The following is a 25,898-nucleotide window of genomic DNA, read 5'->3' on the forward strand; positions in this document are numbered from 1 at the left end:
AATTAAGCTGCATCCCACATGGTAAACTATAGCAAAAACCTAGCTGAGGGTGTTAACAAGTTACAAAATGTGTACTTTGTCTTAGACTACCATCTGCTGGCTCACTAAAATATCATAAAATATTTAAAATGCAGTCACTCCAGTAAAATCAAACATTACATGAGAGCATGTATTTTCAGACGCAATGCGAGCAGTCATTTCATTGAATTCCCTGAATGTCCTCTTAGGGGAATACTTAACCAAAACATGCAAAAAGACCTTGTATTGCTCTTTTATTCTTATCCTTTCAAACAAATTCACTACTAAAAGGTACGTTTTAGGTAAGTAAGTATGCATGTAAGTTCAAATAATGCAAAAAATGAACTTTAAAGCTTTCCAGTGCAACATCTTCCACACCAATTTAAATTATAAACCCACACAATATTAGATAATCCCATTTATATTTATATATAATTACTATAATTCAAATGTTAAGGGCTATAGAATCAGGAAAACATCTCCACTGCTACCACCAGCTCACATTTATATGCCTTGAGGATGACTGTGAGCTGTATCATTACATGCTGCAGTGGACAAGCGAATGTATTAGCAGACTTGGAATCCCCCAGCTGCCTGTTAATTAGCAAGCTGTGGGTTGGTGGGAATAATCAGCAGGGACAGGTCACTGCAATGTAGCGAGCTAGGCTAGTGTTAGTCAGGGAAGTACCTTGTTCACCGCCTCTTTATCAGTGTGCCAAATGCCATTTCACCAAGCTGTCGGCATGCACTGACGAGTGGAAGTGAGGAGGGTAATCATACAGTGTGAGGTAGCTAAAATGTGCAGTCTGTTTGCTGAGCTGTCCATCTAACTGCAAATGTTGAATAACTGTATAATTGTTTTGGTCCTTTTTCAGTTTGTATTTGATGGATTTGACACCTACTGTAGACGTAATGAGCAAGGGACTTAAAACCCAAATGATCCTTTGAGTGATTTTAAGCATGTATTAGTCATGGTTCTGGCATTTGTATAACACCCACAACACTTTTGCAGTGTTCTTTGTAGCAGCTTGGTTTGCTTCCACCATCCGCTGACGTTTCAAGGTCTACAGGGAGGGTTTGAGTTTCTTTCTCTCTCCGCCTGCTGATATCAGAGCCACAGTCTGATTCCAGAGCAGCATCTCCAACGGCCAGACATCTTCACAGTGTGTCAGAGGAAGACATTATGGGATATTTACATTGTACAACATGTTGCCAGAGTCAAAGCAGTGGATCAACAGCTGAGGAAATAGAAACAAAGAGGAGATAGGGCTCAAACCGCCACTTGTGCCCACTTGGCAGCAGAGGCATTGCCAGGCTAGCCATGGTGATGAAGACTTACTCTTTAGTCCAGTGGTCCTCAAACTTTTTCTGTCAGGCCCCCCCCCTTTGGAGAAAAAAAAAAGGTCGGGGCCCCCCCCCCAACACAAATAATCACGAAATGGGCTAAGTTAAAGATGGGGTAGGTAAGTTTGAGAAACCGGCTCGAGATACAATTTGTGTTATATTCCATGGAATGCTCTTAACATCCCGATAGCAATGAATATCTTAAGTGCTTTGACAAAAAAATCCATAAAAAAAAGTCATCTGTGGAAGCCGTAGTACTGTAAAAAGCAGTTATTTTAGCCGGGCCGGCTAAAATGATTGGTCGTGCTTTTTGGATGCCCTTTTGGATGGCCTACCTGCCTGTCAGCCTTCCATCTGTGCACAAACTTATCTCGTGCCCTCATTGGTCATGTGCGCGTTCGTGTGTGTTGGAGGAGGGGCTCTGTAAGGAAGTGGCAGATTTTCTCCGGTTGTGTATTTTCAAATTCTAGCGCACTCGAGCTGGTTTCTCCGAAAAAAGTGTGTCTTAGCATTAGTGGCTGCAATGAGCCAGTTTTGCACGGCACATTTCTTCAAAACGGGGTTGCAGGCTCAGTGGCGGCGCCAGAGATTTTCTTTTGGGGGTGCTGTGGGGTAGCTTGACGTTTCATAGAGGGTGCTCAAATATGTAGGGTTTCCCATTAATGTACCGGTCGCTACAGTTGAATTTTCTACTGCAACAATCCCCACACGCACACAGTACACCCGCAACAGTTACAATGAAGGCTCGATAATCAGCTCACGGCATAAAGGTGTAAGCAGGGGTAAAGTGCTATTTTTATAAGTGGGGAGTGGACCTAACATAGGGGGGTCCGGGCGCATGGTCCCCCGGGAAGATTTCTTTTAAATATTGAAGATCTATGGACACATCTCTCAACACCCATATGAAACAGAACTGTAAGCAGATGTTCTTTGTCTTTATGGATATTTTACAAATCACTCCCCTTTTAAACTTTATTCTTTTTTTACTGTCATATCAGTGTTTCCGCCAGACCAGGGCTGAGAGGGCGTCCACGGTCCACCCGAGAGCGCGGGGAGGTGCTTGAATTTTGACTTGAGCCGTCCCTTATACAGTAGGTAGCCTACTGTCTTTTTACGTTAGTGAGCTGGATGATTTGGCTCGGCTCTCTTAAAGCGCCGTCTGTTTCGGCTCCCAAACGGCTCTTCATGTTACCACAGTTTACCACGGAGCCTCAGTTTCGCCGCTGCAAGGCTCTGGTGCTCGCAGCTCACGCGCGTGCTCAACTAGCACCGCTCATCGTGTCCAAATCACGTTCCGTGTTGTCCTGTAGCAGGCACCGCCAATGTCGGGGAAACGATCGTCAATACTAGAATTAAATCCCACCAGACTCCTTTGCGCCTCCAACAGAGGGATGTCCTTGTCCTTTTTCCTTTTTGTTATTTCAAGCGATAAAAGCTCTCGGTCTTCTCTCGAATTATTAATATTTTTGGACGCCCTCAGCTCGAGTTCAGGGCGTCCCGAGCTGAATAAGGGCGTCAAATGAAGGCAAGGCGCCCCCCTGGCGGAAACGCTGCGTCATATAGTATTTCATATCTGTTTTTCATTTATTCTCTTCTTTTATAACTATAATGATCATATAAACGTGTGCCTCGGAAATAATCGTTTACATTAATCGTGACCAAAACCACTAGCTCGCTAAAACCAGAAGCTAACAACAACAATCTCCGGTACGCGCGCGCACGCGCACGCACACGCGCGCACACACACACACACACACACACACACACACACACACACACACACACACACACACACACACACACACACACACACACACACACACACACACACACACACACACACACACACACACACACACACACACACACACACACACACACACACACACACACACACACACACACACACACACACACACACACACACACACACACACACACACACACACACACACACACACACACACACACACACACACACACACACACACACACACACACACACACACACACACACACACACACACACACGAATGAAACACAGAGACACTTTTTAAACCATTTTTCCTCCTGGTCTCTCCCTGTCATGCCTCTGCGCCCCCCACTTTGAGAAACACTGCTTTAGTCAGAGTCTAACTTATTTTACAGGATGACAATGAAGTGGCTTTTCACAATCGTAGCTCAGCACGTGATTGGATGATTGTGTTCCCACACATATCAGCAGCCCTTGAGATATTTCCTGATTAATGGTGAGCAAAGTTAAAAGCTCTCCTTATCTTCTTATCACCAAAAGACTTTTCCAAAATAATTGGATTATTCACATCTGACTCATCAGTGATGTGCTAAACATGCTGATACATGTAGGCAGTGTGCAGTTACCCTCTATAGACTGCAAAGACTAGTGGCACAGTTGATACACCATCCACATAACTAGAATATTGCCAGGCTGTAACAAGTCAAATCTGATCAGCACATCCCAAGTCGTGATGAACGAAATTCTATTTGGTGTAAACTCTTAATACTGTTTATGCCAAGTAAAATAAGTCAGTAATGAGTGTCTCTTTTATGTTTGAGAGAAATAACAAGTACGTTTGGAACCATTATGAGGCTTCAACAAAAGTCTCAAAGCTGGGTGATTCATCCTTCACAATTAAATTGCCTTTTTCAAAATGTCAAAAGCATCATACAAAGAAATAAGGGTATATTATGTTTTTAAAGAACCACAAGTATAGTTAGCATAATCAGACAAAAATGCCCAGCTGTATGGTTCCTGTGAGTGCCTGATTATATACTTAGGCTATCTTTCTCACCTCCTATTGAAGATAAGCAGGTGTACAGCTCCCCTACTAGACTCTAATGGCGCTTTTCCACTGCAGGGCTGAGTACGGTATGGCTATAGGCCTCGTTAGGCCTTGTTAGGACAGGCTCACTTTATGCTGCGTTTCCATTACAGTTTAGGAACTGGGGTAATAACTATAGTAACGCAGTGTAGGCGGAGCCGTGACGTCATCTTCAATGGGAAAAAGAAAACCAACATCAGCCGTTAGCTGTTAGCACTCAGAGCTCCTCATATCTGTTCAGAAACTAGACAAAAGTTAAACAAGTACAAACCACAGAGTGTCTGTGTCATGGTGAATACAGTCGCTGGTTTATTTATGTCTGTAGGCCGTTGTTCTGAGTGTGGACGGTCGGAGCATATACTGCGTTAGCTTAGCCGATCTCCATTCAGAAAACACGCATTTTAAAAGGTTTTCCGCCTGCCGTCTTGACTGCAGACTTGTCAAAGCATTAATTCATGGTTTTTACTAACCGGTATCAGTATGTTGTTACTTCGGCATCATTTTGAAACGTGTATTACAATTAAATCACGGTAAAATATGTTCATTTTGTTGTAGTTGCCAGCGATTCTCTCACTAGTTTAGCATACTCAGCCCGGTTGTTGGCTCGGAAAGAACCTCGATTTTGGAGAGCCAAGAAAAAGTACCCGCTAGCCGGAACTACGCCTAGTGGAAACGCAACCAAAAATGGGCCGGGCACGGCACGCTTAAACCGCGCTGTAGTGGAAATGCGCCATAACACACCCCAAAGCCTGCTTCAACACACAGCACGGTGAGATATTTCATTAATGTCGCTCAGAAACAAAGGAGAGATATATCAGTGAAATCAGAGAACATCTGCCTTGGGACACACAACAATCCAAGAATGCAAGCTAATCGTGATCATATCACACATGGCATTGATCACCTGCACTAGGTATAGTCTACTTGTGGAAAGCTGCAGTGACGTCCATGCCGGAAAACTGGAAATAAGATTCAGGTCTGCCAAAAACTTCCTCAGTTAGTCAATGATTCCCCCCAAAAAGTGACACTTCGTCGGGTAAATGTGCAGACACCTATGAGTGTCTCTCTGCTTTGACAACTCCGATACAGTTCCTCGCTTTTTATGCCAGCGGAATATTTTTTGACTCGGGAAAGGATATTTTTACTAGACGCTATCAAGACGAGAAATTGTTTTATATCGGCAACCTAAAGCAATGCATTGTGGATGCCTGCAAGATAGTGTTATTGATTAAAATGTTTCACTTCTTTCAGTATGTATCATTTCATGACCATTTGAAATGTTATAGGCCATACATAATATGGTGATTTGATTGAGGCAGTTCTAATGAATGTTCCCTGCTGAAGATATCTTGCTTTTTAGTCAGCAGCCCCATGATCTGGATATTCTGCTTGAGTTTAGCCTGTTTAGATGACCAACATTTGTCCTTGGCCTACTTTAGCTCAGAGGCATACCAAAGGGGGACAATACTTTAGTGTTAAAGCACAGCAGCATGGAGGAAACATATTTATGGGTGAGTGCTCTTCAAATCTTAGAAGGAATTATCATAATAGAGGTTTGTGAATGTACATCAACGAAAATGCTCTCAGCGTTCGAGCTTGTCCACGGGGAGAGGATGTTCTCTTTGCTACTTCTAGCATGATGTATTTTTAACAGAATGTGTAAGTGTGTGTCTGTGTGTGGGTGTTGTAAGGGCGATGCAAGGTTTGTGTGTTTTAGATACTTTTGACATCAACATTATGCATTTTTCTCATTTCTTTTGACAGTGTTTAAAGCTCATAGTGCGCAGCAGAGGTATCATAACTTTGAGAATGTGAGAAGACTCTTTAAGCTTTGGCAAAGGAAATGTGAGCGCAGAGCTCGTTGCTCACTTGAGAGCGGAATTATATAATCTTGTATACAGGTCAGCCATATTAGGATTCTCTTCTGAGAGAAGCTAGTCTACGGCCCATAAATCAAACAATCTTTTTCATACGCATAAAAACTCATATTTACCACTTCTACTCTGAAATGTCCATACACAGCTGCCATAGTAACAGCATAACCTTACACATATTCCTGACATACTTACATTAATTACTTATGCATTCCCATAAATATGATTTGCTCCCAGTTTTCCACTCAATTATTTATTTACACAGGCATAAAATGTTTTTTCTAAAACGAGAAAATGGTTCACCTTCATATACAGTCAGGACGCTCTTGCTCACAGCTCTGTTAACATTTTGCTTTGTTTGTTTTATGTGAGAAATTGTAGTTTTAAGAGGAAGCTGTAAACGCTTTCAAAAATAAGTGAATGCTGAGGGCACATCGAGTGCTGCAGTACAAAGGAACAATGAAATAAAAAAAAGCCTCACGTCATCACAGATGTTATAAGTGGACATACTTCATTATTTGTGACATTTTTTATCCCATTTATGCTGGCACACCATTTAAGTAGTGTTTATTTATTTTATAGAAACCTATAATGACCTACTACTATACTGTTATAAAGGATGTATTGACATTACATCCAGTCTGATTTGTTAGGGTTAAGGTTTATAGAAATTACAGCTTATTTATACAAAGGTTTGCTTCTTGTTATCATTCCTACTGCCATGTATGGATTCATTCTTTCATAGTTAATGATGGAGGACAAAAATACACTCCATATGACCACGTGAAACTCAGTTAGCGGCCCATATGGATTGTGCGGAGGACCGGGGTTCGAATCCAGCCTGGGACCTTTTGCCACGAGTGTCATCTCCTCTGTCTCCCCCTTTCAACACAGTCACTACACTCTAAAGTCTACAGGAAGTTCATTCTAGGCTTTAGCAGTTTGAGTTACATATCTCTTATTTTAAGTATACAATTCCCTTTTAATATTACTATTATTCCACAGCAGCCCAGCACAAAACACTCTCTGCAGAAAGCAACGAGAGATTTTTGTACAAAAAAATAGTACATATACTATAAATATATACTGTATATACACAACTACTAGGTTCGGAAAAAATGTCATTTGATGATCTCAGACTGCTAAAGCCACTATTTGGGGAACAAGTGAAAAAAAACTGCTTTGTTTTCTTTCTGTTCATAAGTGAAGAACAGAAACTAAGATCAATCGAATCAGAAATAATTGAGGTAAAGTCAGTTTCTTCTTGAAAATGCATAATGAATGCCGTTGTCAGAAGGTCTAAAAGGGCTGGTTGGAGTTATTACATGTTGAATGGAGACCGTGAAATATTGCTTTAACAAACTCCACAGGAATTCCCGCAGGATATCTCAGTAAAGTATAAGCTGTCTAACTTCTATTCCAAGTGAAGTTAGTGGTTAACCAGCTCGGAGTCAGTAACAGCCAGAGAAAAGGTAATCTGCGTGTAGATGTAATTGAGTGGAAGAGGAGTAATTAAGGTTTCTGGAGCCTGACACTTGTGAAAGCACGACTGCGAGTGTATATATAACCGCGGCCATCTGAAGGATGTGGCCATCTGTGGATGTGACTCCCTGTTTGCTGTATTGCTGTACATTTCGATCGCGCCTGTACTCCTCTCCCCGGGGAATAACTGTGTGTTCATCACTTAGAATTGCTTTATTGCTGCACCATCGCTCCGGCATTGTGGGGAGCTGGAAAGTGGGGATGAGGCGGGGTGAGGGGTTGGTTTGTGCAATTATAAAACTGATGATGCAAAGGCACTGAAGCAGTCATTCCCCCCGTACACAACCCTGATGGTACGGCCCACAGTCTTAAAGGTAGAGTTTACAACTGAGTGCAGCAGGCACTTTTACACCATTTTATTTAAGCTAAATGTAATAGTTAACATGATGAGAAAGCATGCTAAAAATCATTCTAATTAATAGAAATGTATTTCTGGGGAGTGTTTAAGTTTTATTATGGCTTGAATCATGTTGATATGCAGTGCTAAAACTATTTCAGGTGATTACTTTATTTTTTTTAAATATGACCATTCTTCATGGTTCCCTACTCAATATAAGAAGATTAGTGGACACACACGTAAACACCAGTCTATGGTAAACACACATACTGTACACACACGCAGAGGTTTTGATGCACTACAACAGTGACCATATGACAACAAGCCTCCCTATTGCCATGGCAACAACTGCACCATTGCTAAGGCAACAGCTGCAGAGTGCTACAACAAGCAGAAAAACCTTTGTGCATTCCCAATCTCATTGTGACTTCCACTGAATGCTATTCGTTGGTGTTATTTGGCATCTTTAAGTCGCTCTTGCTTCATGTTTTCTTTTTCTGCGATGCATTTGTAATTCACACTCTCCTCCTCACCACATTTTCTTTCCGTCTAATTCCTTCTGTCTTCACACACACACACACGCACTCACCCACTCTCCCTTTCCTTTTCTCTCTCCTTCACTGTCCCCTCCCTCAGTTCTTCCTCCATCCTCTGCTGTTTTGCTGTCTTATTCTCTGTTTCTCTTTTTCCCTTTCTTTCCACAGTGTGAACCTCCCCCCCCTCTTTTTTTCTTTAATCCCCACCACCTCTGCTTTCCATCTCCATCTCCCCTTCTTCCATCTCTTTCATATTCACCCCATCTTTTCTCTTTCTTTTCCGCCTCTTCTCTCTGACCACGGAAAAAGAAAAAAACATTGGATACATTCTCACCTTCCCTTTTCTCCTGTCTTTCTCTCTCTCATACTCAATTCTCGAGACCAACCTCTCTCCTCTCCTCTCTCTTTCTTCGCTCACTCTCTCTATTTCCCTGTGGCCCTCCCCCTCCCTTTTCATGTTTCCCCCTCCCTCCATCCTCTCTTTCCCTCGCTGGTTCAGTTAGTCAAAGAACAGATTCACGGAAGGAGAGAAAAGGGGGGAAAGGCAGGACGAGAGTGAGAGAGCAGGAGTGGGGCAGGCTGGGGAGAGGGGTGTGGGGTCTCAGCCCTCTGTCGTGGGGGGTTGGGGGGGTTGAGATACACCCCAATATTTTCTTCTAAGTACCATGGACTGCCTCTGCATTGTGACTACAAAGGTAAGCCTATCTGTTCCTCACTTCAGCTGTGTGTGTGTGTGTGTGTGTGTGTGTGTGTGTGTGTGTGTGTGTGTGTGTGTGTGTGTGTGTGTGTGTGTGTGTGTGTGTGTGTGTGTGTGTGTGTGTGTGTGTGTGTGTGTGAGAGAGATGCCACAACTGCACGTGAAGAAGAAGAAGGAAGCACTCATCTTTGTGTCATCTCTCAATTAGAAAAGTATTCAGTAGGACACAAAATGTTTCTGTGATATTGTTTTGTAAATGACAGAAAATGCCAGGTTTAGCTGGGATACCTGAGTGCAGCAAAGAAGGAATACTATTTGATATGTCCCTCTCTGGATGACCCCCTCTCCCCCTCTCTGCATCCCCTACTCAGTGTCATGCTTAGTGAGTGTATAAACCCGGCTGGCTGACCTGTGTGGATGTAGTAAAAGAGGGAGAGAACCAGGAGCTGTGCGGGGCTTTGTGTCATGATGCCGGAGCTGCAGAAAATGTCAGGGAGAGACCATGGGAGGGCATCCTGCATGCTAATCTGCTAATTTCTACTGCTGCTTTCCTTTAACCTCCACTGTACAGTTAGCCGCCATGCATCTGCACATGAGCGACGTGTTGTTTCACACACATGTGCACAGTGACAGTGCTCAGCATGCAGCTCAATGGAGGCACTTCTGCTCAGGACATTGGCTCATAAAATGACAAATGAAAGCTCTTTAATGTAGTCTGACACTCTGAGGTCAGATCCCGTTTGTTCAGATGGTTTCCAATCTGCTTTAGACCTCTGGTGGACTCGCAGATTCAAAAACAGGTGACCAATAAACGGTAGCAGCTGCACCTGAATGCAGTTTCTGGCAGGAAGTGATGACAAAAAGTGGGAAATGGACAAACACACACACACAGCAACTCCTACAGCTGTGTGAAGGTGGGGATGCAGTCTAACTTGAGTGTGTACAGACAAGCTTTCAGATGTATTATGTAAATGTGTGTTTAAGTGTGGCACATTACATTCATTTTCTTATCAATCTCTCAGTTTCCCTGGCAACAGAGATTATTGGTCAGTTAAACATAGATATGTAGGAGCAGTAAGGTGAGCCATCATTCAAAACTGTGGAGGTTTACATTAAATAACATGAAATAAACATCTGTTGGTGTATAGCCTTTGTAAGAGATACAATCAAAAACTATTTCACATCTTCCTCTAACGAGCTAACTTCCAAGCGCTTGTTGAAGCCTATTTTTGTTACCCAACACTATGCAGTGTGACAAATGCTTCGTGAGATGAAATGACATGTCGAGGTGTCTCTTTAAGATGCACGAGGGACTGATGTTCCAGTCTTTATTTGCCTCGAGTATGACTCACTGTAAGTGAAAGACTACAGTTGGTGTAACAGTGGATATTTCAGTAAACCCGATCCAAAATCCTGCGTCGCTTTCAAAGTGCGAAAAGACTTACCGTAAAGCTGGCAAAGAAATCCCAACTTCTGCCAAGCGATTGTGAGACAGATGGTCAGTCTATAAAAGAGAAAGTTAGTGCACACGATTACGTAAAGGAATAAGAAGTAGATGTTTGATCAACCAATGCAATGCTTGGTTTTAGTCATTGCAGTGGCTGCATTGCATACTAAATTTCACTTCTGGTATCCCACATTACTACGTCAATATAAACTGGATATTCCCAAGAGAATTGGAGAGTCACTTTTCTTACCAGCATGCACATTTGATCATGGATGGGATTTGCCAACAAAACACCCTTTAAAGTGGTATTCAACTTGAATGGGGGCTGGCTGCATTGCAGGTGAGCAGTGTGGCTTCATAGCAGATGATGGGTGAGCGGCTGCCTAACACCCACATACTGTAGAGCAGGTTATCTGAACAGTGCTGCTTCCTGGCCTGTGCAACCAAGTTATCTGTGTGGGTGGAGCCACAGCAGGCCAGTGAGTGACACCGATCTGATACCAGCACACCAAGTTAAAGCCCCGCTGTGCCCAACGCTGCGTTAAGTATGAAGACTAGCAGCGCTACGGTAGCAACAAACACTCAATTGAAATGGCATCTCTGGTGTGCCACTGTGTTTCTGTTGGGGGAATTCACCTAAACCTTGAATTTCCATTACGGTAGTAATAAATGGAAACCTTTTCATTGGCAGAATAAGCACAATTCTGTGAGGAAAAAGAACACTCAAAGGAGGACAATTTGTGCTAGAGAACAATTATTTGATGGAGTTTGTTTGTGAGGCAATAACATAGACAAGTATTTATTTTTCCTTTTACAGTGCTGGTATCATCTTAAAAAGTGTTTACCTCTGACAAGTTAGGCTTGGATACAGTTCCAAGATGTCCTTCCATCTCCCAAAGCCTCAGAGACATGTTATGTGGGACATAATAAAGTGTCTGTATGTTATAATTACATCAATCCTAAATGCTAAAAGAGAAATGAATTCAAACACTCCAACACATATTGATGAGGTAGTCTGATCTTACATTTCATTGAATGTATATAAGAGGCACAAACACTCAATTCCTTTCCGGTGACATATCTACAGTGGGGCAAAAAAGTATTTAGTCAGCCACCAATTGTGCAAGTTCTCCCACTTAAAAAGATGAGAGGCCTGTAATTTTCATCCTAGGTACACTTCAACTATGAGAGACAGAATGGGGGGAAAGAATCCAGGAAATCACATTGTAGGATTTTTAATGAATTAATTGGTAAATTCCTCGGTAAAATAAGTATTTGGTCACCTACAAACTCCACTATGGCCAAGACCAAAGAGCTGTCAAAGGACACCAGACACAAAATGGTAGACCTGCACCAGGCTGGGAAGACTAAATCTGCAATAGGTAAGCAGCTTGGTGTGAATAAATCAACTGTGGGAACAATTATTAGAAAATGGAAGACATACAAGACCACTGATAATCTCCCTCGATCTGGGGCTCCACGCAAGATCTCACCCCATGGGGTCAAAATGACAAGAACGGTGAGCAAAAATCCCAGAACCACACGGGGGGACCTAGTCAATGACCTGCAGAGAGCTGGGACCAAAGTAACAAAGGCTACCATCAGTAACACACTACGCCGCCAGGGACTCAAATCCTGCAGTGCCAGACGTGTCCCCCTGCTTAAGCCAGTACATGTCCAGGCCCGTCTGAAGTTTGCTAGAGAGCATTTAGATGATCCAGAAGAGGATTGGGAGAATGTCATATGGTCAGATGAAACCAAAATAGAACTTTTTGGTAAAAACTCAACTGGACGTGTTTGGAGGAGAAAGAATGCTGAGTTGCATCCAAAGAACACCATACCTACTGTGAAACATGGGGGTGGAAACATCATGCTTTGGGGCTGTTTTTCTGCAAAGGGACCAAGACGACTGATCCGTGTAAAGGAAAGAATGAATGGGGCCATGTATCGTGAGATTTTGAGTGACAACCTCCTTCCATCAGCAAGGGCATTGAAGATTAAACGTGGCTGGGTCTTTCAGCATGACAATGATCCCAAACACACCGCCCGGGCAACGAAGGAGTGGCTTCGTAAGAAGCATTTCAAGGTCCTGGAGTGGCCTAGCCAGTCTCCAGATCTCAACCCCAACCCCCAATCTTTGGAGGGAGTTGAAAGTCCGTGTTGCCCAGCGACAGCCCCAAAACATCACTGCTCTAGAGGAGATCTGCATGGAGGAATGGGCCAAAATACCAGCAACAGTGTGTGAAAACCTTGTGAAGACTTACAGAAAACGTTTGACCTCTGTCATTGCCAACAAAGGGTATATAACAAAGTATTGAGATGAACTTTTGTTATTGACCAAATACTTATTTTCCACCATAATTTGCAAATAAATTCTTTAAAAATCAGACAATGTGATTTTCTGGATCTTTTTTTCTCATTTTGTCTCTCATAGTTGAGGTATACCTAGGATGAAAATTACAGGCCTCTCTCATCTTTTTAAGTGGGAGAACTTGCACAATTGGTGGCTGACTAAATACTTTTTTGCCCCACTGTATATGTGTGTCTCACGGGTGTAGAATTAGAATGATGTAATCCTCTGCTGGTTCCTACACTGAAATCTCAAAGAGAAAAATAAATAAATAGTGTCATGGGATATGATGGCACTGCATCATGCACTTTCCATTACATAACATTAAAAACCAGGATATTAGAGCATGAGAGCCCAAGGAGACGTCACAGGATTTATATTTGGTTTGGAGCATGACAATACCTTTGACTCTCCCTCCCTGCGTGGCACTGAGTCACAGAAGGACGGTTTGATGTTTGAGAGGTGAGAACAAAGATGGCGTACACAGTGAAAAAGATTTAAGCTTTAAAAGCAACTTCTCTGAAAGCTATCTCAATGTCTGATAGAAAAATGATTGTAATAAAGAATCAATGATGTGTGGAAAGAAGGACACACAGAGAGTAACTGTGTGTCCTCCTGCTTTGCATGCAGTGCTTTGGTTATCACTCGCTCCATGTTGTCAGTCACCTTCGTTCCACTTCTCTGCTCTCACATTTGCAATTCCACCATTTCTTGTCCCCTCTGCCTCCTTCACCTCTGTAATCCCTCACTCAGTCCTCTCCTGCAGCTTCCTCTTCCCTTTATCTCCTTCTACCTCCTTCCCCCTTCTGCCTGCTCTCCACTCTAGCTTACCCCCTGCCCTCCTCTCAGTGCTTTCAAGGCTTCCCTAGTTAGTGCTCCTTCAAATAAATAATACATTGGACAAGATGCAGTCAAAGTCAGCAGCTCTGTGTGCATATTATTGGCACCAAGACATGGAAAGGTTCCTTCTTGAATGTGTTTTAGCACTCACATTTGTATTTATAATGTGCTGCAAGTTTCAACATATATGAATATGTATATCCTGTGAATGTATGTGTGCATATGAAGAGGAGACGCTTATGGCGGCTGCATCTTGAGTCTCTAAAATGGAGCTTCTGCTCACAGTGCCTCTTCAACGTTCATTCAGCCCGTCTGCATTTCTGCTCATCTAAACAAGTGTCCATTCACTGTTCCCTGGGATGCGTGTGTGTGTGTGTGTGTGTGTGTGTGTGTGTGTGTGTGTGTGTGTGTGTGTGTGTGTGTGTGTGTGTGTGTGTGTGTGTGTGTGTGTGTGTGTGTGTGTGTGTGTGTGTGTGTGTGTGTGTGTGTGTGTGTGTGTGTGTGTGTGTGTGTGACATGCAGTACAGTGGGCTGTTGGTTAGGATTAGTGATCCAGTGGAGGGCTCATATGATCTCTGCTCAAGGGCACAAGCTTCCACGAGGCCTTTTGTATGCAGCCACAGAGACACAGATCCTGCCAACTTGCTCCCAGGGCACAGAGAGCGACGCAGGGCTTGCCCCGGAGAAAGTCTGACGCCACCAGAGCACACAAAGAGGGTCCTCAACTGGTCGATAAAAAAACAGCAGAATGGAAGTCATCGCAGAGATGTAATCATATACAATTAGATGTTTTTTTATGTCTCTGTCATCATCTCTGCTCAAAAGATAGCATGAGTTGGTGGTGGGGGAGAAATAGTGCAGATATCTTTGCTCATTCAAGGATTTTCATTATCTTTTAAAGGGGCAGTGCGTATATTTGAGTGGCATCCGGCGTATGCAGATTGTAAAAAACGTAATACCTCTCTGCTCACACCTCCATTTATTGTCAGAGAACTTACGGCGGCCTATCTAGAGTTTGGTTTGTCTCTTCTGGGCTACTGTAAAACATGGCGGAGTGGCAGACCATGTTTAGATATTTAGCTGCTCATTCTTATCCAACAAAAAACGCATTACCAGTTTCAGGAGATTATACAAAAATAAAAAAAATGTACATTACAGTATATTCCATTTGTCTTTTAAGTACATATTGCACCACTCACCCACACATTCAAGCACATTCCCAAAAGAAAGCCACACACCTACATGATCACAGACATCTCACACTCACAGCAGAGCTTCCCTTCAGCTCCAGCGTCTCCTGCACTGTGAATGGTTCACTGCAGCCTTGATCGAGCTGAGAAACTGGTGCAAGTGCACGTCTTAGAAAACTTGTCAGGTTCAATTAAACGGGCGGTAGACGCCTGCTGTATGATGCTAATTCTCACTGCAGGTGCTACATTCAAGTCACTGCAACAGTGAATGGTGTAGTTGCAGAAATTAAACATCGGATCATTTGCAACAAAGTGGTCTCGACTCAGAACATCTCATCGCTTCACATTTTTCTCCAACATATATGCTCATCAACCTCCTTGTTTCACCTTCTTTAGCTTGCAGCGTTGACTTCATATTCAAGCTCATCCGTCTCTTTCTGTGATAATATGTTGCCAATGCAATGCTAAACTCTAGTCTCTCAACTACTTCATAAAGCCCACCACCCCCACCCAAGGCCTCAGCCAGAAAGAAAGCTGTTAAGAGCTTCTCTTAGTCAAATGCACACAACACAATCTGTGCAGTCTTTTGCTTTGCCCGGCCCTCCAGTCTCATCCAGTGAGAGGGTGAGTAATGCTTCATCATTTCTTTTGAATCTCACCTTGAATGTTTGGATAGTATTATTGGATATTTCAGTATACCACACTGTGATAAAGCCACAGGCTCAGTCTGCCTCTTCATTCCTCTTTAGTGTTTTATGGATCTTTCTATCTGAGAAATGAAAAAGGCCCAATTATTTTTCATTGTGCCCGGCTGTAACACCAGTATCTTTTGTGCAACTGATTGCATAATAATTATGTTGATTTGACATCAAATGGATGTAACATGACAGATGTGAATGGTAAAGATCAGAGAGCCTATAGCAGCCTCTCTAGTAAAAGCACCAATGAAAAAAAAAACTGTCATTTGAGACTTAATTCTATAAAAAGAAGCAGCCCACTTGCGGTCCACCAGCAGACCCCCCCCCCCTCATAGGCTGTGCTGCTTCATTTCAGTGTTTTGGCTGTCAGTATGGCTGTGTGTCCTGAAACTGTCCATATGACAGGTGACAGATTAGATCCATCATGGGCCGTTAGGGCTGGACACTTTGTCGTTTCACATTGAGTAAGGAGGCGAAACATGAGAAGCTATGGTGAACAGGGAGGAGGACTGAGCTACTCGCTCCCACACTGTAGTAATAGTATGAAAGAACAAATTGTGAGGGTAACTCTGTAAATAAGATTAAATTAACTAAATTGTTGTTACTATAATTAAAGGTGTGGGTGGATTGAAAAGAAGTCTTGTGGGTCTCATTACGTAGAGTCAAGGTCAAACAGGGTCAACTTCTCACCAAGGCTGCTGTAATCAAACTGATTGCCAACACTGTGGGCATTTCATTTCAAAGAGTCCACTAACTAGCAGGTGTTGTGTAATTAGAGTGTGTTTGTCAATGAGTACTGCTTGTGGGACTGGGATGTGCAGAAAAGTGGAAGGCAGAAGAAAAACGCCGGAAAGGAAAAAGACGAGGATGGCAGTGTTGATATCATCGATATGAATAGCGATTGCATTAGCCTTGCAAAGGGGATCAGGTTTTCTCACAGTGCTGTGGTCATATCTTTCAATAGAGCACAGGAGGACACCTTGTGGCACATTGTTTAACTACAGCACAGGAGTCACTGGCAAGCTGGCTCAGGGGTGCCGTCTTTTTCTTTCTTTTTTTAGGTGTATGTGTCCATGGAAGCAGCTGGATGCTCATATGTAATACATCATAGTCTTACATTTACTTAGATTTGAAGCCTTGCATTTTCCCTCATAATTAATACCATTTGCTGGACCGTGAATCCGTTATTCATGAGCAGTCATGTCACAACCCTCCTTAACGTTCTCATCTGAAATGCAGGCCATCGATTCAGAGGGTGTTGAACTCCTGCTTGGCAAAGAGCTGAACACTGCCACGAGTGTCGGCCCCATTTGAATTACAGTATATGCTTTCCAACTCGAATGATACACCTTGCCGCCTACGTGTGTGGCTTCAGCACGGGATATAAATAAATGAATGAAAACCATGAACGAATGACAGGGAGACAGTTGGAACACGACGCTCTCACTCGTAATGCAGGGCTACATGCTCACACATTTCGTGTGATCCGTTTGTCTCTGGCTTTTTGTATCTTCATGTTCCTCTTATAGGTGATGTCAGTTGCCTAGCAACCGAGCAATCAGGGCCCGATTGTTGCCATGACAACATGGCAGGGGTATCATCATGGAGAGGATAGAGATGAAAGGAGGATGGGAGTGAGGGAGGAGAAGAGAGAGAGAGAGAGCCCTGCCATTGAAGGGTGTTGATAATGTGAAGCCCACAGTGAGCAGGTAGGAGGATGACCTCTGTGTAGGCGGCTCAGCACGCTCATGAATGCGGAGAATAGAAAATGAATGCCTGGTCCTATGCGGCTGGATGTGCGGGTTGCACAGTGTTTGACGGTTGTCGCGGTGCGGGCTTCACTCCAGATGGAAATGTCACGATGTGCTCTAGTTGTCTTTAGTCACAGCCGGGGGGGGGGGGCGGTGCAGGAGCCACAGCTCAGTGCTGAGGTCCAGAGGGCTTTGGGCCTAACCTCCGCAGGTGTCAGAACCCATCCATTACCCGACTGCAGGCCACTGTAAAGCAGCCCTATGGGGTCATGGTGCATTTACTCTGTTTATTCCCTCGCTCAACTCTGCTTCACCCTTAATACAGCTGTCTAGCAGAAGGCCTGGGAGGGTAGGAACAGGACACACACTAACACCCCCAATATGATGCCAATTACACCCTGAATGAGTGGACACAGAATCACATTTAGTGTTGTTATATTGACAACATTGATTCAATTAACAACGGACATGTTATTATTGTAAAGACTGATGATGTGTCTTTAACCCAACTAACCCACTTTCAGAATAGTGAAAAAGGACATCTGTAACAACAAGCGCACTTTAAGAGAAGCTATGATGTATCAACTGTTATAGAAAGTGTACTCAAATTAGGCCGACTAGTTGCAAGAACACTGACGTTTGTTCTACCAAGGTTGTGTCTGCTTTTACAGATTCGACTATACTACAATATACAAAATATATTGTATCTCTTATAATGATAAGCACATTTCATAAGATACTTGACAGTTCACTACTGTGTAATACTACTTTTACCTTTGTGGTACAACTTTCTGACGCCCAGGTCTGAAATGCATTTAATATACTTATAATGAAGTTAATAATCTGCTTATAGCACTGTCAATTACACTTTTAAGCACTAACAAATATCCATAATGATGTATGAAAAAGAATCATAACACATTATAAAGTATTCAGTTAAACATATCATCTGAATGTGTTATATGATTATTATTCATTTGTTGTCATTACAAACATATTGTATATGTATTACTTTGGAAATGATCATTCACAAAAACGTGCAAACAGAGAGGGACCAGCTATCATAAAGTATTATTAAATACTTTATACAGCATATTTATGAGTTTTTAACTATTAATATACAGTGCTACAGGCAGATTTAAATGCATCATATGTATTTATAAGATGCATTGAATACATGGGCGTCAGAGTGTTAAAATTGGCATCAAAATTCAATGGTAAAATTGACTTTGGCGGTCCATTCAGGGACTACTTTGTTTGGCTGCAGGGGCATATTGGATTGATTTGACTCCTCTGGCTAAAGAGTTACCATATCTGATAAATGCCTGGTCTAAAGTCACTGCTCTGACCGCACACAGGGACTCTGTGACCCCACAGGGACTCTGTGACCCCAAAGGGTTAGAAGACTTTATTCAGGAGTACTGTCTTCTGAATAACTTGATCAGTGAGTTGAATCAAAAAAGTTCCTCATAATTGTTGTAAAAAATAGATACACCATGTTTTAAGTGGTCCCATGCTTAGTCAGTTAAGAAATACCCTTTGATATTCATTTAATTCATAGACTAAATGCCATGAATAGATCATTATTAACATAATGAGTAAACATGATAGATTCAATTGTGGATCCTTAAAAAGAGTTAAAACAAGAAACAAATATGCCTGCCTTTTCAAAATGTATTGTAACACCTGTTGCTTTTATCTAGAGAATGATATATGACATGATATTTGTTGGATTGATTTTAACTGGTAATATCAGAAAGTACCCCAAGATATGAAATCTGAACTTTACATATCTGTACGATACGTTTAACAGTTTCACAGTAAACAGGAAGCTCAATTCATCACTGCTAAAACTAGAATGGTTACGGGGCAAACTTCAAATACAGTCAATGTCATTAGCCTGGTATGTAGCCGTCATTTAGGGGACACAACTAAAGCCAAAAACCCTGACTCCTTTTCAACTTACTTGGTCGGGCAAAAACATTCCTTGTTAACATTTGTAAATGATTTAACAAGTGTATAGCTAAGGTATACAAAACTGAGAAAAGAAGGCGAAACATTCCTTTTTAAAGCCTGACGTTGGCTTAATAAGTGACAACCAACAATTAATATTAACTACTGACTAATCAACAAAAGAATTGTGTCTTTTGGGCACAGAGTTGTCAGAATCTGCACATCACCTTGGTAATCACTGAGCATCTTTACTAAGCATGGCTTATCGTTTGCGTTCACAGTCTTGAAATGTCCGAACGGCCATACTGTAATCGCAATGACGTGAATGTTCCCCTTGAAAATGAACATATAGGCTACAGTTAAAGCACAAGCCGCAAAGGCATACATATGTAATTATGTAATGGTTGCATAACTGAGATATGTGTCAAAAATGTTGCATCGTAACGGATAATCTGCGAGTGTGACAGGGTGTCACAGAGGGAGCAGAGAGCAGCGTGGATGGCAGCCTACCGTCTTGTGGACTTCATAAAGGGAGAAGAAAAAGAATATAGCAGGTTTACTCTGAGAGTCTCCTTCTCTCCCCTCCCTCACCCAGCAGCAGTGACAAACATCTTGTATGAGTCACGGATGGAGCAGGCTGCCAGTCCTCTCTTTCAGACCCCTGCCTTTAACATCAAGATATATCCAACACCAACAACTCTGGCTTCCAGGAAAACTCTCTCTCCTCGTCTGCTACGACTGCCCCCCTTCCCCTTCCCCCTCCCTCTTTTTTATTTCCCCATACCCTTCCCCAGCCTCCCATCTCTCTCTCTCTTTCTCCCCATCCCTCTCCTCCTCTACTGCGGGTGTCTGGGAGGCTGTTTTTCCTCTGTGTCTTGCTCATGAAGGGCCGCACTAAGCTACCTTCCCTCTGCCCGTGTGTGGTAGGTAAATTCACCTCTCCGTTCGTGTCGTTCTTCTCCTTCCATCTCTCTGTGGCTGCCTCTGTGTTTGCATGTTAGCTTGAAAGTCTGCTTGTGTTCTGGCAGGCTTTTGGGAGGTCTGCGCTTACATCTGTGCGTATTGCATCGAACATGCTCGCAATCTCCTCCACCGTCTTAGATTTGTGAGAAATATGTGTCTGAGGAATGTTTTGCTCCCCATGTACGTGTGCTCCGGGTAGGTTTATTCCCGTACTTCGAGTATTACGTATGAACGTGGCCTGGCACATGTGGGTGTGTATGTGCCAGTGGGCATGTTTAGTCACGCAGTAGGAGTAAAACTCCAGCGGACTTGTTGATCGAAGCATTATAGATTCATTTATTCTCCTTTTGGTTAGGTTTTGGCTGTGTATACTTGAATATAATTCATATTGTTGTGCTTCTCTGTCCTTCTGAGGACCCTAGGACATGAGTCTGGTGCTTAAGGACAACAGACAAAAAATTGGCGTCACATTGTGGTCATTAGAATTTAGAGTTAGGATCACTGCAGGGTTAGAGACAGAGGTGAGAGAATGGGTTTAAGACGAGGTAGGGCAAGTATCATGAGGTTAAATAAAGTTTCTATACTGCTAGTATATAAATGTATGTGTGTGTTGTGACAATGAAAACACAGAGCAGCCAGCTGTAGTCCAGAGCGAGTCCAGCCTTCATTGTCTGAGGAGACTTGAGGAGCTTGTAATGGCTCAATGTATCTTTTATAAAACACTTTGAATTGGTTCACACCAAAAGAATCATGCTTATTTTTTCCTTATTTAAGTCAACTTCTTACATGCAAACAGTCCAATTAAACGTCTTCAGCAACAAGCCATCTAGGTCAGGTTTAGGCAACAACAACAGAAAAAGAAAAGTACGGAAAAATAGGGAAGTCACACGGGAAGAACGTAAGAGTAATAAGTAAGGAAGTGACTTTAAGAGCATGGACCTGTCTTTGTGGACCCATGCATAACCCGACCTCCTTCATTATGCACACTTTTCACTGTTATACATCCTGGTTGACTGAAATATGTCAAACACAAACTGATTTGAAGGATAGGTATGAATTGCAGTGAATACATTGTCGTCTTATGACAACAGCCTGACTAGGTGGTGGAGTGCAAACATGCTCCAGCGTTTATGTGTGGTTCTAAGACGTTAGAGTTGTAATTGCAAATGGGAACATAAGCTTTCAGTGTCACTTGTTTGAATTGCAGTTCATTGTGCAACAGATTTATATTGTAAGTGGCTCTGATTAAAGGAGAATTCTTATTTTGTATTGACTTCATGATTGGATTACGATGCAGTGAAAACGTAAAGGATATTGATTAAACATTGTGTTTGCATTTCATTTTTACTGCAGCAGCATGTTGGGTTTTGAAAGAAAACGACTGAAGTTGAACTCTTGACCCTGTGCTTTACTGTGTGTTTGTATTCACATTAGATACAGAATGTAGCAAAGACCCCTACATGTTAGCTTACTCATGGTTTAAAGATCTGGAGTTGATTATAAAAACAAAACAGAAGAATCGGGCGTGTAGCCAAAGCGTTAGAATGTCAAAATCAACAGTTAAATGTGCCTTGTGGAGTCGTCTTGTATAAAAGAGTAGAAGTTGTATTACAATTCAGTTTTACTTCACTTAAACAGTGAGTGTATCCTTCAGGCCAAACAAACTGTTGGCGTGCATTGACTTGCACATAAAACATTCGGCTGTTATTGTCAAGTATTTTAAAATCGTACACATTTGACATCCTGTTTCTTTGCTACTTTACCATCACCGTTAGATCAGCGGAATAGTGTGACGTGGTTGTTACAGTAGGACTGTGGATTACGTGAAAAGAGATAGAAAAGCATATAGCACTAGTGGAAGTCAAAACTACAGAGGGAACCTTGGTAATGCACTTTTGACCTCGGAAATAGTTTGCAACCTAATGAATAAGGGAAGACCAATATATTGGATGATTTAAAAAAAACAATGGAAGTTTAAAGACCAAACCCTTGGAGCTGGTCAACAGATAGGAAACACTCAGGTTCACCACAAGACACAAACCTCACAACGGCCAAGTTACACTTAGAGCAGCATGCAGGAGACCTGTAGAGCAAAGACTGACTAATGCGAGAGGATTGGAAAGAAAGTACAAACAGCTCATAATCCAAAGCAAGCCACGTCATTTGTCAAACCAAGAGGAAGTGTGTCATGGTCTGGGTCCATGTGGAGTCCTCTCACGTTAGTTCATTGATAATATCCCTGCTGACGGCAGCAGCCAGATGAGTGTGGAAGAATACAGAAAAGTACTTTGATCCAAATTAAGATATCAGAAGAACTCATCGAACAAAGCCTTAGCAGCAGGACAATGATCTTTAACATGCATCCAAAGCAACAAAGAGATATTAAGGAGCACATAGTCAAATGTCCTTGATAAGCTGAGTCCATCACCAGACCGTAAGTCCAACTGAGCGTGTGTGTCATTTGCCGAGGACCGTACCCAAGGGAAAAACAAACCCCAATCAAAGCGGGAAGTGAAAATGGCTGCTTTTCAGGACCTTCAGGGCGTCACTAGGGAGAACACCAAGTGTCTGCTGTGCTCTTTGGGTCATACACTTCAACCAGTCATTGACTTCCATTCTTTTGTGTGGGAGCACTACCTGGACTTGGGGTGCTCTTTTATTAAGGATACATGTGGACAGAAAACTCATAAGAAAACACACCTTCTTGTTAAAAATTATAATTATTGTATAGTAATGACAGTCATGTTTTTTATTGTTTTATTTACTTTTATTGTCATTATTACACAGGTATTAGTAACAAAACGGTTTCTCTGCATTTGACCCATCCTAGTGTTAGGAGCAGTGGGCTGCCATTATTATTACCTAGAGACTAATGTTTTGTATCAAGCCTTTATCAGGTGGGACTGAAAATCAATGGCCATTTTTTGCTACAAATACGATTTTATATATATTTGTCAAAAATGTTGAGGTCACTGAAGGCCGTAGTTCCTACACAGTTTATCTGATGTTTATGTAGACCTCCTGCTTTGACAGCTGAGGGTCAGCAATGACCTCATAGTGATTTAAAGGAAACATTATCCTCCAAAGACTAGTCTGAGTCCTTGTGTCACAACTCTATACTACAACATTTCATTTGTGCCATATTTATGGAGCCATTGCCACTTCTGTGTCCTCTTTCTTTCCAGAAGCTGATTCAAAGTGATGTTTCAACATTTTGCTACTCTTTTTGCCATTCAAAGCTTTTTATTGAGTTTTGTGGAGCATGTGATTGTCTGATTGGCTACCCTATCACCGCCTGTTAGCTAAAATGAACTGGAATGGGAGGTCAGAGTCTTATTGAGTCCATTTCTCTGCTCTGACAAGAGGATGTCATCTATATTGTTATGAATCACGCTTCATGGAAAATCATAACTTTGACATGACAAAGTATTCATCAGATCTGATATAGATTAAGACAACATTACAAAATAAGATCCTAGATAGAAATGTGTTATATCCTTTGATAAACCAGGTAAAAGGTCGAAGTTAGATTAAAATCTTCTTTCCAAGACTGACCGGGCCAAGAGGGAAGCAGTTTAGAAAGAAACAAAGCCTTTTTTTCTGTTTTCTCATCCTCTTTTTGTGTGGTTTTCAACCTATATTCACCCCAACAATGCACTAGTAAGCACACTGGGTAATTATGGTAAGCTGTTGATTACTAGGTGCTCTTAAAGGTGGGGTAGGTAAGTTTGAGAAACCGGATCGAGATCGCTAGAATTTGAAAATACACAACCGGAGAAAATCTGCCACTTCCTCACAGAGCCCCTCCTCCAACACACACGAACGCGCACATGACCAATGAGGGCACGAGATAAGTTTGTGCCCCGATGGAAGGCTGACAGGCAGTTGTACTTTTTACAGTATTACGGCTTCTACAAATGAAATTTTGTTATGGATTTTTTGTCAAAGCACTTAAGATATTCATTGCTATCGGGAAGTTAAGAGCATTACATGGAATATAACAAAAGGTGTATCTCGAGCCGGTTTCTGAAACTTACCTACCCCACCTTTAAGGTACCGCTAGTTGTGTTAACTGAGTAAATGCAGTTATTTCTTCTTTTTGTCACTTGTGTTTCCTCCATTTTCAATACCTCAAATGCCACAACACACACCAATACTTAATTTGCCTAGCAACCAAATGTATGGTGAAGGTTTGTAACCTAATGTTGCAATTCTCTAAAAGAAGTGATTTGGATGTCACATGGGCATAACAATCATATTGCAAATGGCTGTGATATTATTTGAGTTAGTTGAAAAGAGATGATCAGGTCAGGAATAGACTGTTACCTGTTGGCCCTGTTTTGAGCATCTTGGCTGGGATCGATGACCCCCCCCCCAGCTGTGCTCGTCCCCCCCGAGCCAAATCACTGGTGGTCTGAGGCTCTTTGTTGCATTCCTTCAGAGGTGGCTCCAAAGACTTTTACTCTGTCAAAAGGGTGAGGCAGATTCTAAAACTGAGAAGCCACACGCAGTGAGCTGCAGACCAGTATAAGCTTCAATGGGCGTCCATTGTAATTCAAGTTTGAATTAAAAAAAATGTGGCTCCCTTCATTAATAAAGCAATAGATAGTGGCATTTATACTTTTAAGTTTAGTCAGAGCAAATGCAAACACATTCAATGCAAAATACTAGTGAGAGACTCAACATGGGCAAAAGAGAATGACGCGTCTCCTTGCATCGACCTTTGATACATATAGTTGCCCTAATGGAAGAAGCATCAATAGGCGCATTCACACTGCGGTACTTTGCGAACATGCGAACTTAGTTCATGATCGCGTTCACACCAAAAAGAGCGGGTACTAAAATTAGTTCATGCGAACCTTTTATGAGAAAAGAGCTATATTTCTGATTGGCTGGGCGGATTTCAAAACCACGCCCCGTAAAACTCCCAAAAAGTTTTGTGAAGCCGCCATTTTATTATCCTCGCATTAGCATTATTAGCATTAGCCCAGCGCAGAAACGCAGAGAGACTAACTTATGGCAACACAAAATAAAACATGGGAAGCGGTGGAGATGAGGAGGTGTCGGCGTTCTGGCGATTTACTCGGAAGGCTTCAGTAGAAGCTGCTGGGAGTCCCAGCAGCTTCTACTGAAGCCAGTCCCCAACTCCGGGGACTTCCAGTCGGGGACTTTGGGCGGCAGTATACGCCGTGAAGTGGTTTGCGGCCTGCCAGTAAACCCAAAAGCAGAAGAAGAAGAAGTGATGTCAGCGGCTTCATTTGCCTAATCCACCCCCAGGGACTTTTTCCGGGTGTGAACGCGAACTAAAGAGTTCGCATGGAACTAAGTTCGCATTGAACCTTTGTGGGGGAAAAGTACCGCAGTGTGAATGCGCCTAAAAGTGTAATTACAGCCTTCATTTGGGGGCTAGCATCCATGTAACACATACATAGGAAAATATGATTCATGATTAGCAATGTACTGGCCCATTAAGTGTCCTTAGTCCTGGCCGTGTCTTGCTAAAATATACACAATCACA

The 25,898-nt window shown here is 42.4% G+C and overlaps 2 protein-coding genes across 3 annotated transcripts in view; one reads left to right on the forward strand and one right to left on the reverse strand.

Moving 5' to 3' along the window:
- Positions 1 to 25,898, reverse strand: part of zbtb20 (zinc finger and BTB domain containing 20) — a 112,002-nt gene that overhangs the window by 28,951 nt on the left and 57,153 nt on the right. The window lies entirely within an intron of this gene.
- The window catches only part of LOC117458213 (disks large homolog 4), an 84,663-nt gene continuing 64,421 nt past the window's right edge, over positions 5,657 to 25,898 (forward strand). The window contains exon 1 of one of the 2 annotated variants that reach the window (XM_034098537.2): positions 5,657 to 5,713. In XM_034098537.2, the coding sequence (XP_033954428.1) occupies positions 5,693 to 5,713 (21 nt within the window). In that variant the 5' untranslated portion in view covers positions 5,657 to 5,692. Of the gene's footprint in view, positions 5,714 to 9,105; positions 9,187 to 25,898 lie in introns of those variants that run through there. The other variant, XM_034098535.2, reaches the window with a different exon arrangement.

Source organism: Pseudochaenichthys georgianus, chromosome 14, assembly GCF_902827115.2.
Source record: "Pseudochaenichthys georgianus chromosome 14, fPseGeo1.2, whole genome shotgun sequence".
In the NCBI taxonomy this organism is placed as follows: Eukaryota; Metazoa; Chordata; class Actinopteri; order Perciformes; family Channichthyidae; genus Pseudochaenichthys; species Pseudochaenichthys georgianus.